This window comes from Anoplophora glabripennis, unplaced genomic scaffold (assembly GCF_000390285.2).
Source record: "Anoplophora glabripennis isolate ALB-LARVAE unplaced genomic scaffold, Agla_2.0 scaffold380, whole genome shotgun sequence".
NCBI classification, from domain to species: Eukaryota; Metazoa; Arthropoda; class Insecta; order Coleoptera; family Cerambycidae; genus Anoplophora; species Anoplophora glabripennis.
Window position 1 is genome coordinate 314778 of NW_019416459.1, and position 18432 is coordinate 333209.

The following is an 18432-nucleotide window of genomic DNA, read 5'->3' on the forward strand; positions in this document are numbered from 1 at the left end:
TATGAATTAAAGAAAGTAGCAAAGACTGTTGAAGGGGAAGATTCCAAATATATTCAAAACAGTAAGAGCAAGGAGGCCTCACGTCCAGTTTCCATATAAGACGAAAGCAGAGACAATAATGAATGGTAGGAAAAATTAAAAGAAGAATTAAAAGCTTAAAAGGAAACCCTTATTAGTAAACGCTTTAACTGATCATCAGAAGTTTTTAGTAAAAGCAAATTCTTAATTCCGTATTAAAAACAAAAATTTTTATGCAGGTTATGACATGACGAATCCAATTTTAATAGAAAGTAATCATCAAAAGCGGGATCTTCGTAAGTAGTAGCAAAAGATATCAGCATCTAATGTATTGAAATTTGCTAATTTATATTCTCTCTGGCTCTCAAACTCCTTTAGTGTTTACAAGTTACACGGCTTACTATAAAAAATTGTAATTTGTTACCAAGCTATCACGATGAAATAAGGAAAATAGGTAGCGAAATTATCGACATCTACAAAACCGATCATTTTACACAATATATACCTCGCTATTGTTCTAGTACTGAATTAGCATAACTGGTAATTCTTCAAATAAAAAAAGGAAACTGGTATTTTCTTTCAGGTAAGTAGGATGAGATATTACTTGTTAGCGTTTGACGTAGAACATAAATTACCCAGAGACAGTGTTGTCTGGCGTATGCAATTCTGCACGTTAAAATTTCTCATGAATACAATAATGCGGACAATATAAGTGTTCTGTTAAATGAATGTGTCCTGGTTGTTAACTTAAGCTAGATACATTGGATGTGGTTTCGTAAGAAAATCTTTTATGCGAATTCATATGAATTCGTTGCTAGTGTTCATTTTACACTTCCTTGTTATTATGAAAAATAAAATCGATATGTTCCTAGCTGTGATATTACTTACATTTTTGGTCCTATGATAACCGTATTTCGTATGCAATAAGTTTTCTTTGACATTTTATAGTCACAAACATCTAAACTGATACAAGCAAACTACTTTGGTCAGAAATTCCTAGGAACAAAATCCGGACAGTGTAACAGCCTCCTTAGATTAGATACGAAAATAAAGATTCACAAGAACAGGGCGCATAGATATTCTGAATTTTTAACCTGAACGACCATTTTATATTATCTTCAGAATTTTTGGGGCAAAGAAAATTTTTGGGGCAAAGAAAACTTTTGCCTTCTTTGTGAAAAAAATACCTAGAAAAATTTCCCGCCCTTTGTTATTATATCTTTACACCAATTCAGAACTCAATTATTTAAACCAGAAGGTTATGATTCACCAAATGTTTTTCTAGATGTTTTGTTTGTTTTACAACTATAAGGAGTATGATTGACTAATAATGTAGCTTAAAACACTGAGTAATTTATAACTGAAACATCATCCACATGGGCATGGAATGTTTTTTGCAAATTATATCAGTTGCTTCACATGATTTAGACAACCAATATTCATGTCTTCATAAAATGATCTAATTTTTCCACATGATATTAGAATAGTTATAAAAAATGACAATGTATATCCTGTGGTAACTATTTTAGATCATTTTCTGGCAAATATATCACGATTTTCTTTGATTTTTTAATTTATTATAGATCTGGCTTAACTCTGCATTAGCTATACTATGTCTCAAGGCACTGTGGTGATCTTTAGGGTAATTGTATGTTGTCTCCCTGGAAGAATCGCTGGGGAGGTTCAGATAATACTCTGGATTCTACATTATTAGTTTTTCGGAGCAAATTGCTGGTTCTAGTACCTGAGATCTAGGGCAGGAGTTTTCTCAAAGGAGATGGTTGATCTTGTCACCTGAGGGCTTTAGAGCAGGATGAATCTATCTCAGAGCAGGTGGCTGATTTCGGCACCTGGGATCTAAGGTATGGGAGTTCTTTGGGAAAGACGGCTCCGAACTTTTTTATGTGCTTTTGAAGTAAAATTATTACGCGTCAAAATAATGCCAATGTTTTTCTTTGTTAGACTAAACCGATTTGTAAATCCTCTGAGTTCATATTTCCACAAAATTTATATTTTTTACATATTTTTTCTAAGGTTTAATAATACGATTTCTTCACCTTTCTGAACTGGTACTGTAACAGAACAATCAAAATTTCAACCAAAATAAGTTCTCCACTGCAATTACCTTTTAATGTGACATTTGCGAATGGCATTGTTGAAAAATACAATAGAAAAACTTGTCCCAAATCTCAAATAAGCTTCCAAATTATTAGAATTCGAATATATATAACCTTATACTATCTATTGGAGCAGGATATTTACTTTGACTTAAAAAAATGTTTGCATTGTGGTAAACAATTTTCATGTACTACGTATCACCGAGATATGGAAACATATCTTGACGATATTCTGATAAGTAACTAAGTAAGAATAATTGAATAGTGTGATGATGAGCTTTATATGAATATGTTATATTCAAGGTTCAATGTAAAACAATGGTTCATGGATATCTCCATAAATAACGATAGTAGTAAATGGTCAGATAACAAAATTTCTCAACTTGGTTGTACGAACCGCTTCAGGCAGCAATACTTAATGTACACATTAAAATATCCAAGTTCAAGGCAAGATATAATATCCAATGCTAATATGTATAAGTAAATACCAGCACAGCACGTAACTGTAGAATATATAAATAAATACATTTCATTAGAAAATTATAGTGCTGTAAATATGATCTAGTTTGATTAATACACTGTATCGACATTCTGAGCATCAAAAATTAACTAAGTCACTATTCAATTAGAATGAAATTCGATTTCGAGTAATTCTTTCAATAAATGACGAAGACAAAAATTATACAAAAAATACTAATTTTTCAGGTGCGTATCTTGAAATCTTGAATACTTTACTAGTGTTACATGCAAATTAGTGTCTATCAAAATTCTTACTTTTGTTTAACATGAAACAATGTAATGCTGAAGGTTATAGTCCGGGAGGCAGCGACACTATTGATGTAATTATTCCTACAAAGCTGATTTTTTTTCATTTTGTTTTGATTTCGCAAGTAAACGGAACGGCAATCTACCGCGGCAATGTGGGGGCAAACATTAATAACAATGTTTAAAACATGTAAATAAATAATATGTTAATGTCTTATACCTACAAGTGTGAAACTTTTTAGAGTGATCAATTATACCTAAAAATATAGTACAATAATAGTCTACCGCGTCAGAAGCATCAAGGGCTCACGGAAGGTGTTGAAAAATTAACTTTTTTGACTTATTTCTGCATGGCTGAATTTTTTTTCTCAATTACTTTAGTTTATAAGAGAACCAAAGAAAACAGTCTACCGATCATCTAAGTGTGTAAAGCCTTGATAGACGCAATGGAATGCACGATATCCCGAGCGCAGTCGTTACACCAATCCGCTGTAAGTCGCTCTGAATAATAACTCATACCGGGATTAAATTAAAATCTACAAAGTTGCTTTTCTGTCTATAGGTAGTTTACAACAATTATTGTCAATAAATGTAGTCTATCTTCGATACAAGGTGGTTAAAGCTTCGTTAGACATGGCTAAAGTTTTTGCGCGGGAACTATTGAAAGGACTACTGCTTTCAAACTATTGCAATATTAATTATAAGGATCTGATTTAATACTCAATCCTATATTACTATTTGTAAAATGTATTGTTGTATGTTTTTTAAAAATAAATAACAAAATAATCTCGGTGATTTTATTATTAATTTTAAACAATTTGGAAGTAAACTGAATGACGAAAAGTTAAAGTAAGTTACTGTTAGTTGGGCTTGACGAATATTGGTTGGCTATTGAAAAGGCGAGAAAAAAATCCTTGGCTGGATATATGACCTCGGATGGAGCGGGGTCGAGCGGAATTATAGCTCTTTACCCACTTCTTCGCTGTAGGCCCGGACACCTCGTAGATGACAGACTTTTCCTGTCCTAGCTGGGCCCAGCTGGAAAGGGCCCTTTCTTCTGGAGCTCCTCTTTCTTCGTCGGCTCATCTAAGTAAACCCCCGGGGGGTGTCTTGTGTGGGTGAGGTCACGCAGCTATGCAGCTTAGGAAGCACTGTGTTAAGCTACCGCGGGAGGGGAGAGGGGTAAGTAAAGTAGGGGGGAGATGTGTATTTTCGGTTCTTGATCTTGGCGGTCCTGAAACAGACAGAAAAATTTCGACTCTCCCTGCATCCAGAAGTTGATGTCTAGGCCGCCTGCATTTGCCGGCAGCCTCTGCGGATCAACGGGTTGCTGTGTCTGATCACTTTCAGGGCATTCAAAAGATTTTATACCTGCTCCCTAAATGTGTTTGACTCGGCTCCGGACTTTCCGGGGTTTCTTCCCGTCTTGATCTTTACGCGTCGAATTTATAGCAGAGTCATCAGGTGTAGCCAACACGATATATAAGATACTAAATCGGATATTTTGAACGTCCAATTTAGTATTGAAATTTTGAATTTAGTCTATAGTATTTAGTATTTTTAATTTTAAACTAGTATATGCTCTACTATTTCCTTTTTAAGTTATTATCGAAAATCATGAAAATTCTGCCACAATCTTGATCGTGAAGAATTATGATGATCTCTTTTTAAAGTCCCTTGGCGTTCCGTTCTTCTATCTATGATTGTTCTATATTCCTTTCCGTTGTATCACCAGATCATCTTCTTACTTTTATATCGGTTTTAAGGTTAGTCGTTTTATCAGTTAAATCTAAATCCTTAAAATAAACACAAACCAAACTACCATTAGTGAATTGTACTAAATTGGCAAACAAAAAGGCAGAATGTTATCTATTTGTTTTTTCTTAGTACTTTGTAGTATCTTCGGAACACTTCAAGTTAACTCCACTTTCAACTTTTTTCCAATTTTATTGTAATTTTATAAATTAGTATGTACTGCTAATCCAAAGTCAACAACCCTGGTGCTAGCTGCTCACCACCGTTATTCCATGGCTACAAATTGGCCTCAATGATTTGGGATCGAGGGGGATTATCCCTCTTTATCCTGCCTCATCTCGTGTAGGCTTGGACAGCCTTCGGAGGTGGGCCCCATCCATGGTCTACCCCGACCGCAAATGCGGCAGGTGTAGGCACTTTGTGGGACCTCCTTTTGTCCTGGCTGGGCCCCGCTGGCTAGGGCCCTTTCTTCTGGCGCTCTTCTTGCTTCGCCGGCTCAAAGCTGCTCACCAGTGTGGCTTTGATAAGCGTCGTGGATATAAATTATAAGTGAAAGAGAAATACATTTAATTATCCAACGTTAAAAAGAAAAAGGTCAGTTATCTGAAAAAAATGTATTTTCAACGTTCACTAATATTAGTAGCAAAAATCTCGATCGCCAGCGCTCGCTCGTTATTACTAATATCGTACGTTTTAATAATGGTGCAAGCTCAAAAAATTATAATTATTTAAATTAGGAATTGTAAACAACCTCGCGCGCAAAAATTTTAATCACGTCTACCGAAACTTTAGCCAATTTGTATCGAAGGTAGAAAACATTTATTTGACGATAATTATCGGAAACTACTTATAGACAAAAAAGCAGCTTTGTAGATTTTAACTTAATCCCGACATGACTAATTAATATTAATTATTCAGAGCGATTAACAGCGGATTGGCGCAGCGACTGCCCTCGGGAGATCGTGCATTCCATTGCGTCTATCAATGCTTTGCACCCTTAGATGATCGGTAGATTGTTTTCTTTGGTTCTCTTATAAACAAAAGTATTTGAGAAAAAAAATTCAGCCTTGTAGGAATAAATCAAAAAAGTTAATTTTTCAACACCATATGACCACTCTAAAAAGTTTCACACTTGTAGGTATAAGACATTTACATATTATTTATTTACATGTTTCAAACATTGTAATGTTTGCCCCCACATTGGCGCGGTAGACTGCCGTTCCGTTTACTTGCGATATCAAAACAACAAAATGAGAAAAAAATCAGCTTTGTAGGAATTGGTGCAAAATTTCTGTCGCTGCGTCCCGGACTATTATAGTGTTTGCTCAACGATGCAAACATATTTCCTTCTAAAAAATTTTTTATTTTAAATTTCATTTTCAGTTTCAGATTTTCGTTGTTTCCAACAAAGTATGCCTACATATTTATACAAATTTCAATGTTCTCGATAATTCTTCTGCATTTTATACAAACATTACTGTTTTGATCAACCAATTGTCATATTTTAAAAGCATTATCAAATAGTGTGGGTCAAAATGTCAAAAGGTTGCACTAGATATTGCTTTCCTTTTCTTCTGCATAGAGGAGATTCAGTTACTTTCTTGTTTAAGAACAAAATATTTCTCTGTTAATTCGAGATGCTTTTTACACAATTTTATACCCCGTATAAAAAATTATTAGAGTACCTTTTTGGAAATATGTTTTGCATTACATACTGTGCGGTTTTCATTACTATTTTTTTTAAAGATAGCTAAACTAAGAATCAAGGTTGAAAGCTAGAAATTTGTAAAAATATAAAATAAAACGCAGAGATAATTTTTCGAAAAACATCAAATGGAGTCAAATAACAGTTAATTAAAATGGCGTTAACAAAAAAAAATGAATTTTAAATAAGTGATTATTAAAAACAAAGTTTACATACACGTATTTCTCTACTTTGATTAGAAAATGCAATTTTAAAATCAATTTGAAACTTTTTATGATATATACATATATTTCCTTTTGCTCTCAATAGAACTAAGAATATTACTTTTCTAATATCCTACGTATTTAAAATATAAATATTTATGAGTAATACATATATTAAGTGCAATGATCTCTAAACATACTCGTACATAGACTTCGCGGTTGCAATTAGTAGATCTAACTAATATTTACTGCTTATTACTCTACTCCTTACAAATAATTATAAATTGTTATAATCTAGTTTTGAAGAACATTCTGATTAAAATCACGACCCCCTTTTTTAAATAGTTTTATTCTGGCACCTTGTTCAAATTGACTTTTACATTTTTAAGTTTATTTCGAAAAATCAATAAATAAATAAAGCATTATAGAACATAGTACGATTGTCCTAATAGACGAACGGTCCACCCCTAAAAAGATGCTTAGAAAATCAAGGTCATCGACCACGAGGAGGGGCCAGGATGAAACCTTTTGTAATCGATGCATTGAGTTATTGCAAACAATAAAACCTAAGTAACATTTTTGTGTCCGAGTAGCAGGTAATTTGTTATTAACAAAAAAGTTGCAAAATAAAAATATTGAAAAAAACGGCACCGGAAACAATTTTTTAAGGTAAATTGGGCAAAAATAAACACTTTTTGTCTCTTGAAATTTTTTCGTAAAACGCTTCCTTTTCGAGCTAGGGGCGATTTAATGTCGAAAAATGGCTAAAAGTTGCCAACTTTAAAAATTCATCTCAGCTCCTACCAAAGTTTTCGGAACGTTTAAAAGCGCAAAATGATCCTCGAGACTTATACTTTAATGTAGTATTTTTTAAACCCGCCCCTTTTTTTAACCCGTTAAATTTGCAGTTAAATAAAACTTGTTTATTTGGTATGACCGGAATCAGTTTTCTATAAGCTTTTCAACGAGCCCCCTTATGCCTTATGTTTCCATTTGAAAAAAAAGTAGGGGTAGCTGGGGGTCAGGGAGTTGAAGAAAAATTAATTATTATATAACCGAAAGATGGGAAAAAATCAAAATCAGTTAACGTGTCGGCGTTTTAAAGAAATTTACTCATTCACAAGATATGAATTTTATTCCGTACTTCTGGCCATCCCTGTATACATTAATGGGTCAATTAAAAAAAGACGTAGTTTATCTTGAACAAAATAATTTTTTAAAATATAAAAAATTTTACAAAACAAATATTAACGATTTAATATCGCTAAGTGCGTCAATAAGCATTCATTCAAAACGTGGACTTAATTATACATTATTATTATAAAACTATACGCCCTTGACAATCAATTTTAAACATTTAGTGTTTCGATGACTCTATGAGAATCTAGAAGAAAAATAAATTATGCAATCAGAGCTTTTCGGACATCAGTCAAGATCGTTTAAAATAGGAAATATTGAAAGAAAAGACAGGAATCCAAAAACTTATGATATAAATGTGACTGTAGTTATTTATAAAAAATGTTTATACAGATAACCAACATGACTTATACCAGAAACAAAGTTACTGTTGGATAGAAGCAATAATAAGGTTATCACAGCAGAACGAGGAACTTCTTGAAACCGGATCGAGAATGAGGCAAGTGTAAATAAACACAATAAGGGGGTAAACACTGAATTGCGATTGTAAATATCTAATTTGTTTCCAGATGTTTATATTTTTAGATCCGCTGTTGTAATACCTAAATATTCCATTGTTTAACGAATGTAAAAAAAAAATCGAATTTTCAATAAAACAAACTATTCCTTCGCATATCTCATAAAGAGCAATGTTAATGAGACAGCTTTTCATGCTTTGCAAATTTATTTTAAAAATTGATCAATTGATTATTTGTTTACAATGCAGTAACTAGATCAAGTTCAGGGTGGTTAATTGTTCGGCGCATTCACGGACTTGTCTTGCTTGCCCTCCTCAACTTTAGATTACGTTGTTTTACATCAACAAGTATTATTCAATAACAAGCGGATATGGTATCATTTTATGGATAGTGCGAATGTACTAAATATGATTTGTAGTTCGAATACGTATCTTGACCGCCAAATAGGCCAGGAAAATAAGCTGGGAAATTACCATTTCGCGACTTTTTGATTCGGCAAGCTGAATTTATAGTGATAAATTGATATCTATAGTGATAGATGCTAAATATTATGTACAATAAACATATTAGTTTTCACAGTCATAAAAATGAGGGGAAGATTGTTTACGGTGTACTTTACTGTTTTTTCGTGGAAATGAACGGAAAAAGTTATAAGCGAAAAACGTGAATTTACGTAAAAATTATACAATTATCCACCCTGTAAACAATATTCCCCCCATTTTTATGACTGTGGAAACTAATATGTTATTGTACATAATATTCAGCATCTATAGTGATAAATTCTGCTTGCCAAAACAAATAGTCGCGTCTAACTCTATATTTCCTAGCCTACAAAGACAACAAGCGAATCCTAGAACAGTACGAAACGCTATTAAAAGACTGCCGGTTATTGGTAGAATGTACCCAATTTCTTCTAAATTCAATATGTGTATTTATTTACAGGAAATCTAAATCAAAGCAATAAATTTTAAATAAAACCTCGAAACTTTAGTAGATCAATTTTGCATCATGCTTAATAGATTTTTAATAAGGTATTTTGTTTCTGGATAAGGAAAATAGTAAAAACAATGTTTAATCACAAAAATATAATTAGATGATGACAATAAGAAAATATTTTTACGGAGATTTGTTTGTTAAGCTAAATATGCGTTGCATTAAAATTTTTATAGAAGGCTGAAAATTAAAAAAGGATAAAATTTCTGTAAGTGTAGTTTTTTAAGCAAATACTATTGGCTAGGTCTAATTTTTCAAAAATCGGTTATAATACGCGTTCCCATATGATGCGTACTTTACTGGTAACACTATACATGATTAAACAGAGGTTGATATTAAAAAACTAGACATTATATATCATGGAGCTGTAACAAATCCACAACTGTTCAGTTGAAATTCACTTAATCTGATATGGGTGTTTGAAAGAGGTTGATGAAGCAGATGAAGATATCTACTCAAGAAGTTTTCCAGTGTTGTATTAAACAAAAAATAAAAATATGTACTCACCACCGGGAGTCAAGTTCCTGCTTTGAGAAGCACCTGCAGTCGCTGCTCCCGATGACCTCCGAGATCTGAAAAACAAAGGAATTATTAAGGAATTGTAAGGTGGATCGTTGCAATAAAACTGCGTAGCTAAAGTCTCGTGATGAATGTTGCTGTGATAGAACCAGTAGATAGATTGGTGGAAACAGTTGACCATGCGTTGCTTAGAAATGTCCACCGTGACCCCCTTTTTACGTTTGTGCTAAATTTTATATCAATTGACTGATTTTGTGTTTTATGAAATACTTTGTAATAAAAAATGAGTGAATGATGGTTTTGGTGGGATCGTAAATCCATTGATTCGGACGATCCTCAAAGACAACCAATGTTTGCAGGAAGGTGGAAACAATATTTCTCAAAGATTGTCATTTTGTCATTGTCTAAAGATGTCTATTATTGGCAAACACTATATATATCTAAACCAAGATTTTGGAAATTTTACATAAGCGACTACGTATGAGGCAGGTTTCAGCAAGATAGGTTCCAATACTGTTGACTTCCAAAGTCAGTTTAAGAGATACAGCAAATTCTCAAAACCATTTGAAATCTTTGGAGCAGACCGTAATATTCTGGGATTCGAAATAAAATGGTCTAAACTGGTTTATACAATATGTTAATAAGAATTCTCATCTTTCAACAAAAAAAAAAAACAAAAAAAGAAAAAAAAAACAAAAAAGAGAGAAAAAATCAATCTTCAGCTGAGAAGCTCATAGCCATCACCACCATCTTTAGAAACCAAGCAGAATTTATTATGTTGTTGTTGAACGTAAGGATACTACAATAACAGCAGTTATCAACGACATGCGACAGTACGTTAATAAATTTACGTATGATTATTAACCAAAAACGTCTTGGTTTGGGTCACAAAAATATCGTACCTCTTGACTACAAATGTGGATTTTCAAAGCAACCAATTTAAGCCTAAGTTAAAGGCCAACGGAAATAATTTTTTAATAGAATAGATTCATTGAAAGGTAGATGACGCAATTGCATTAAGGAAAATTATGTTCAAAAATAAATTTATCAAAAAAGATCTTCATTGCTAGACAGAAAACTACTGCCTCTCGTATTTAAAATAATATTCCCCATCGTCAGCACTGCCTATTCAAATAACAATTCTAGTCAAAAGACAATAATTGTTTTTAGATTAGCACTGACTTTCGTTCTTTTACTGAATTGCGTGATAGTTCGTGGATTAGAATATTTTGCAAATTTAACTATTTTCCCGTTTTGGAAAACAGAACATGTAATATATAAACTGCAAATATGCCAAGATATACTGACAAATCATCAAAATGTATTCGTTATCATTAGACAAATGTAGATATACAAGCGTCATAATAGAAACATTGTTTTTTATTAATTTTTCAGAAAAATCGGGAATATATGCCGAACAATTTTTTCTAATTAATTGTTTTTGTGATGTCTTTGCAGAGTTAGCAAAATAAAGCGACTGCCAATAAATCAATCAAATAGTACAATTGATTGGAAAATGGTAAAACGTAATACATTCCTTTTCTGTAAAACCACATGGCAGTAATTGCAACTGACAGAATCACGAGGAATGTATAACAAGAAGGATAAATCAACTAGAAACTGATTTCCAAGCTATTTCATCTTATTACCTATCATTTACTATCTGTCGAGTCTCTGAATCAACAGAACGTCAGGTTGGGTATTTGCTGAATTCCATTTTTTGATTAAAGTAGATTTCTCTTATGTACCTAAGTTGTACAAAATAATGTAGAAACTGTTTACGAACAGGGTGTTACAAAATTCGCGGACACGGACTGTGGGATATTATTAAGCTAGATAAGGTGGTAAAAAAGTGTCTTTATGATTTTTCAATCAGACTAATATTTTTCGAGATACGGCAGTCAAATATCCAAAAATATTAAAATTTAAATTTTCAATCATTAAATAAACAATTACGACAAACGAGTTACAACAATTGTTCAAAATTTCCACCGTCTGCTGTTAAACATACTTCAGCACATACATACATACTGCTCTAATGGAGTTGCGTATCACCTCTGGTGTTATTTGCTGTATTGATTGAAATAGGCGGTTCTATAATTCATTCAAATTTGCCACTGGTGTTCTATACACCAACGTTTTTAAGAAGCCCCAAAATAAAAAATCACATGACTTTAGGTCTGGACAACGAGATGGCCAAGCAAATGGACCGCCTCTGCCAAGCCAACCGCACTGCTTCACCTGCACGATTATTTGAAGCTCCGAGAGCCGTCAGCATATCATATTATTCACGATTTGAATAATTATGGCCTATTATTTTGCAGTTTGTATTGACAGGTACTTTTACTGTACTCTAACGATGCCAAAGTATTGACAAATTCTTTCTGAATTGTCATTAATTGTTAAAGAGCTGTCTGTTTCAAACAACACAACAAATAACGTCAGAGATAGTAGGTAGGTACGCAACTCCATTCGAGCTGTAGCACAATGTGCTGAAGCATGTTTAACAGCAGGTGGTGGACATTTTGAACAATTCACTTGTCATAATTGTTTATCAAATAATTAAAAATTGAAAATTTTTGTTATTTTTGGATATTTAAAACTGCCGTATCTCGAAAAATATCGGTCTGATTGAAAAATTATTTATATTTCTGAAAACAAAGAGCCCTGGTTTGCACAAATTATGTATTTCTAGGTCGCTTTAATTACTAGTATAATAATAAGACACTCTTAAGAAAGAGCATTGCATTTTAATATATGTAAATATACGAATATGCGGTACTTTCACTGTTAGAAGTATTTACTTTCTTCTTTTTGAAATGAAGACACCTACTGGCCAGACATTATAAATCACAGTACAACATATGGTGGCTAATAAAAAATGAACAGAAGTCGTACTTACCTACTTGACAGTAATTTCTAAAAACTTTCACTTTCAAATCTCTAGTACTAAGTATTTTAAAAGTTTGTAAAATATTACTATCCAATTGATATTCAATTCGATATTTTAATTTTATTTTTCTGTTAATTTCATATCTTCTAGTAATGTCGTAGAAAAAATGATTTGGCAATTTAAAATACCTGAATATTATAATAAATTTTATATGTCAAACGATGTCAAATTGGTTTTTTTCCTTTAATATTATGTATTTTTTAAATAAAATATCAAATATTTATCAGCATGTACTTTAACATGCGTTTACATGTTTTTCATTAAAAAAAACATGATATCAAATAAAATCAAATTACAAAGGTAAGGAAAATATTCGCTTGAAAACTTTTAGGGCTACAGTAAATACGTTGCTTTTCGATGTTTTTAATAATTTTGTTGTCGAATATACATGTTTTTCATCATTTAAAAAGTGTGTTTACATTTTGATGACACAAAAGTTTGTTGACATTATTTCATGTTGCTTATTTAAAAGAAATGACAATTTAGTTATAGGTATAATGTTCATATGTTCACATTTGATATAAAATAAAATTTTGAAATATCAGGTGTACTTATTATTTTTACATTTTAATTTATTTATGAACGTGTTTGATATTTTTTCTTAAATACTGATTGAATCTGAAATAATAACATACGGATAGATCTAAAATAGATGGTGGATCTGCAGTAGTTAGACTAAGCAAACGCCCTAGACTCAAACAAGGTGTACCTACTCAAAACTGGGACTGCTTAATTGCTAAATGAATTGATAAATACCAATACGGTCAGACTATGTTGAGTTCCAGGGCACAAAAACATTGAAGATAAAAGAACTTGTAAAAAAAAGTTCACCAGCTGTCGCAACACCACATGCAGCTCTTAATATTACTTATGGTACCACCAAGTATGTTTTGTGGAGATGAGTGGAAAAAGAATATAGTAAATACAACGACTGAAGATTAGGATAAACCCATGCTAAGTATATATGTTGACTGTGTCCTAGCAGAATTAATAGAATAATGAACGAATTGATTAATAGAAATGAATAATTAGAATTAGAACATTTTTTAGATGACACTGTCGATCTCAATATAAACAACCTAGAATTAAATCTGCCAGGCTTACAGATGGAAAAAATAGTGTTCTTTGGCAAATTTTTCTCAAATTCGACAAATTAAACAAAATTTCGGTTAGCAGACAGACAACAGAATTACATTACATAGGTATATTTTTAAATAAAGCCTCATAGGAACGGGTTTATGAACCAAATCTAGTAATTTATTATCATTCTCTTATTTATAAATAAAATTCATGAACAGAACATCTTCAGAACTATCACACGCACTTATAATATCTTAACATCCTTGATTGTAAGTTCTATCAAACTACTTTTATAGGTGAGAGAGTAAAAATTAATATCAATGGAAGAATACCTAATTACCTGAGTAGTGAAAGTAAAACAAATACTTACTTATTAGTGGGCACATTGGTGAGACATTGAAAGTTGTTGCGCACGCTGCGCAAACTGGCAAGAATTTGTGCAAATGGAGTAACGATGAGATCTTCTCCATGGCTGCAACAATAAGAAAAAATATTAATAATAGTTTACATTACATATTTCTAAAATAAGCAAGGCTCACTCACTTAACATACTATTCTAAAACAACATATTCATGCAATAAATCTCTATTCCAATCAAGTTTTTGTGACTTACTTTAGAGTTTCCTCTAAATTAATATTGTCAGTTGAAACGGCACACATGCTGTCAATATGACAGTAAATTTCATAGTTTCATAGATTTTTGTTCAAAAAAATTGTAGATACCACAGTATTAACATTTTTCCAAACATTGATTGATTATAAATATGTAATACATACATAACAGTTTTGGTTTTAAATAGTACACCCAAATCTGCAGTAGAAGGTTTCTCCGACATCAGATAACTTTTTTGGAACCTCTCCTAAATTACAATGCCTCTGGTTAGACTTTTTTCAAGTTTTGCATGAAGGTAACTAACAATAAGTAATACGAGAGGACTGTATTGTAAGTAAGTATATATAATTATTATTAATCATCTTCGTTTGAGGACATTGATCACCCACATTTTTATTTTTGACTTTAGAAAGAAAGTTTCCTATACAAGTTATATGAAAAAATAAATTAGTAAAGAAAACAATTCAAAATTTTACGTTTTTTTAATGGAGTACTGTATTTTTTATATTTTTGAAATTTGTAAGTATTTCAGGTTTCAAAAATATAAATATGTAGCCTACATTTGCTGAACGGGCTTCTTCTAAAAAAAAATTTAATTCATATAGACACTGCCACTCCTTTATACTTTTTGCATTCGGAGATTTAAACCAAACTTGTCTCTTTTTAACTGAAATAAAATATACAAGTATGTCTTGTTTTTTTGGCACCTTTTCTCTGATTGCAGCGAAATATACGTTTCCTTCTGTTTTTAGAAAAAGGATATATGTATATTCCAAGGAAGTTTCTTTTTATAATCCACCTCATTGATAGTAATAACTTCGTTTAATATTTTCTAACTTAGGTCATATGTATTATTAGACCGTTCTGTGTTTACTTTATCTTTCAGGATCCCCTTAGGAGGAATTCCAGGGAGGTCAAAATCAAGATTTCTTGCAGACCATAACACTGTATTCGAAAGTCAGTTTGTAATACATTGTTGTAGTGATTGCTGTGCTGTTTTTCGAGAGTACATTTAATAGCCGTATTTCCAAGTTTTCTTTTGAAAATGGCGCATTTAATTAGCAATCGCGAATATTATGATTAGCTCATAATTTATGGTGAAGCAAACTAAAATGCCCACAGAGCTTGTCAAGTTAACCGTGCAAGATATCCAGAATGACGTGCCCCCACACCACGAACATTTGGACACCGGTGAAGTACAACCGCGAGATCGCAACGGTGGCCCAGGGCGACCACTAAGAATCTTAAATGTCGAGGAGATGATTTTAGATCTCGTCGAAGAAGATCCGCATCGTAGCAACAGAAATATCGCACAGCAAGTAAATAGGATTTGCGAATGGTTCAGGAACATGCAAGAAATCGTCAATTTACAGCGCAAATACTTATTACAGATGAAGCATGTTACAGTCGAATGTAACAAAAGCCGTAATCATTTATTTAATAGTTCTGAGAACGGATGGGCCAAAAAGTAAAATATTTCAGCCAACACAAATTATCGAAAGTTGAGGGCTTTCAAGTAGATAGCGTCGTCCTTCTGAGAAATTTACCAATATTTTTAACAAGTTCGCTTAGAGTCAGGGCCATGTGACAGTGATCTGTTGCGTCTGGGAGGCGCCAGCGTAGAAACCCGTATTTTTAATAACGCGCGAAACCGCGAGAAGAGCGTAGAGGTTCCAAAGTTGAATTAAATTAAATTGTGAAATAGATAGTAATTGGAAAAGAAAGTAACAGATTAAGCAGCTGGTTTTTTGACGGATTTTCCAAGCTATAAGAGTAGATTAAATGAGTTCGACTAATCCGTCCCGTATTTGCTACACGGAGTCGCTAGAAGAAGGCTAGGGTTACTTGTAAGTCACATAATTATTTATAGAAATGTAAATTCAGTCCATTAGACAATTATTAACATGGCATAGTTATGCCAGAGCATCTCGACATTCAGGGTCCCCGCCAATAAGATAAGAACCGAAACTTCTGGACCCAAGAAATGGGCGTGTCAAAGCGAAGTGTGGAATTCAGGAGAGATCTAGGAGAAAAAGTGAGTTATTCCTCAGATTTCACATTGAGCAGTCGACCTAGTTTTAGATTAGAGTCTCGGACTAGTTAATTGAATTTAATAATGGTTAAAGTCCTTTCCAAATATTCGCTATAGAGCGCGTATTCCCTGAATCTCGGTACGCAGTGTGTCAATGAATTGATTAATAATGTTGTTCGAGCCGTTGCGTTGTCATTTTGTTTGTTTGTTCTGTTTATCGTTATTAAAATCCTTCCTGGAAGGTTTGGTGTTTCTTTTTGTTTCTTCCAACTTCAGTGTCACCCTGTATAGCCAGCCACTGGATTACATTCTACGTAAGCAATAAAGGGTAAGTGCCTGAAATGCATTCTCTGAACATACAACATTTCTAAGTTCCCACGTATTAATTAAAGCATTATGATAATTATATACTCCCTTTCGAGAATTGAACAGTAAACTCTTTTGAAATCCAGACTCGTTATGATACTGGTCATAAGAGATAATTAATTAAAGGTAGATAATTAACGAAATAACCCCTCAGGTTACCGTTCTTCAACACTTACCACTGGACTATCGAAAATCCACACGAAATACGTCGCGGTCCAGTGTACCTACATGTGGGTCGGTATCGTTAATGACAATTTAATAGGACCTTCTGAATTGCCTAGACGCTGAGATGGTGCTACATATCTAAATTTTTTGCAAAATCGCTTGGAAGACGTGCCATTAAATGTTCAGCAAAATATGTTTTTACTGCATGACGGAGCCCCCGCTCACTTTTTTCGGAGCCTGCGCGACTTTCTAAACATTACTTTTCCCGATCGCTGGATAGGCCGCGGCAGCCTAATTAGATGGCCCTTCCGGTCCCCGGACATCACCCCTTTAGACTTCTTTTTATGGGGATATGTGAAAAGTGTTGTGTAATCCACGGAAGTTAGTTTACTTCAAATTGTTATGGTATAATTCAATGCTAGTTGGGACATGTAGCCCATAGAGTAGATGTTTAGCGCAATATCAGCAGTTAGGCGTTTTATCTGTGAAGACATAAAAATTCTCCGAGAATTTTTTTTAGTAATTATTATTTTACGGACGTATACGCACAGAATTTAACACATCTTTACATTTGTACAGATGTGATACAACACGTATATATTATTCACCGTCCCCTTCATTTATGTGAGTATATACTATAGAATCATATCTGCATTTGAACATCAATGAAATATATAGGAGTGGGTATATTTTCAATTAGGCAATAAACAAGCTTTTTTATTTTTATGCTATCGGAGAAGTATCTGTTTTATTTTCTGCATCAAGAAATTGTTTAGCTTTAACCCAACGTACGAGAATACTCGGGCCTATTTGTTTTAGATCATGGAATTTGTTTTCTTTGCCTTCTAAAAGTAAGCATATAAATTCTGTTGACAAAATATTTTTTCTTGACATACGGAGTAATATGGGGAGTGCAACAATACAAATTTCTAATATCTTATATCTTTGCGTATACCTACATAAAAACTTCTGATGTAGAATGTTTGTAAAGGAGATTGAAAACTGTTTTCGGAATTTTTTTTGAATTATTTCCAGTGGTTTCATTACATCTGTATGAACTATACCTCAACCTATGATACTATATGTTAGTAATGATTGTACCAGAGAAACATAGGCCGATTTAAACTCATGACTTTTCAAAATATACTTTAATTTATAGAACATATGTAATAATATTTTAAATTGTTTTACTAATTTCTCAACGTGGTAGTTCCATCGCAGTCTACCTGTAATGTACCTAGATACTTTGAGTATTCTGATCTGTTTAATATCTATTTATAGTAGGATCGTATTCGATGCAAAGTAGAGCAAAAAGTTGTCGGTCTTTTATCAAAGGAAAATCGTGTCATCATTTTTAGGAGGCGTAAGATGAACCATTTCAAATTTAAAATGAAATTCAATGTTAAATCTGAAATACCGCTGCATACGCACTGTGTTCTGGTAGTAGCTGTAGTCACCCAGGTGCATCGAGTGTACGAAGTGGCCGATTATAC

The 18432-nt window shown here is 32.9% G+C and overlaps 1 protein-coding gene across 3 annotated transcripts in view; it reads right to left on the bottom strand.

Moving 5' to 3' along the window:
• The window catches only part of LOC108910797 (cAMP-specific 3',5'-cyclic phosphodiesterase, isoforms N/G), a 311572-nt gene that overhangs the window by 125131 nt on the left and 168009 nt on the right, over positions 1 to 18432 (bottom strand). For all 3 annotated transcript variants that reach the window (XM_018715522.2, XM_018715523.1, XM_018715524.2), the window contains 2 exons: positions 14134 to 14235; positions 9719 to 9783 (listed from right to left, as the gene is read on the bottom strand). In XM_018715522.2, coding sequence (XP_018571038.1) covers positions 9719 to 9783; positions 14134 to 14235 — 167 coding nt within the window. The remainder of the gene's footprint in view (positions 1 to 9718; positions 9784 to 14133; positions 14236 to 18432) is intronic.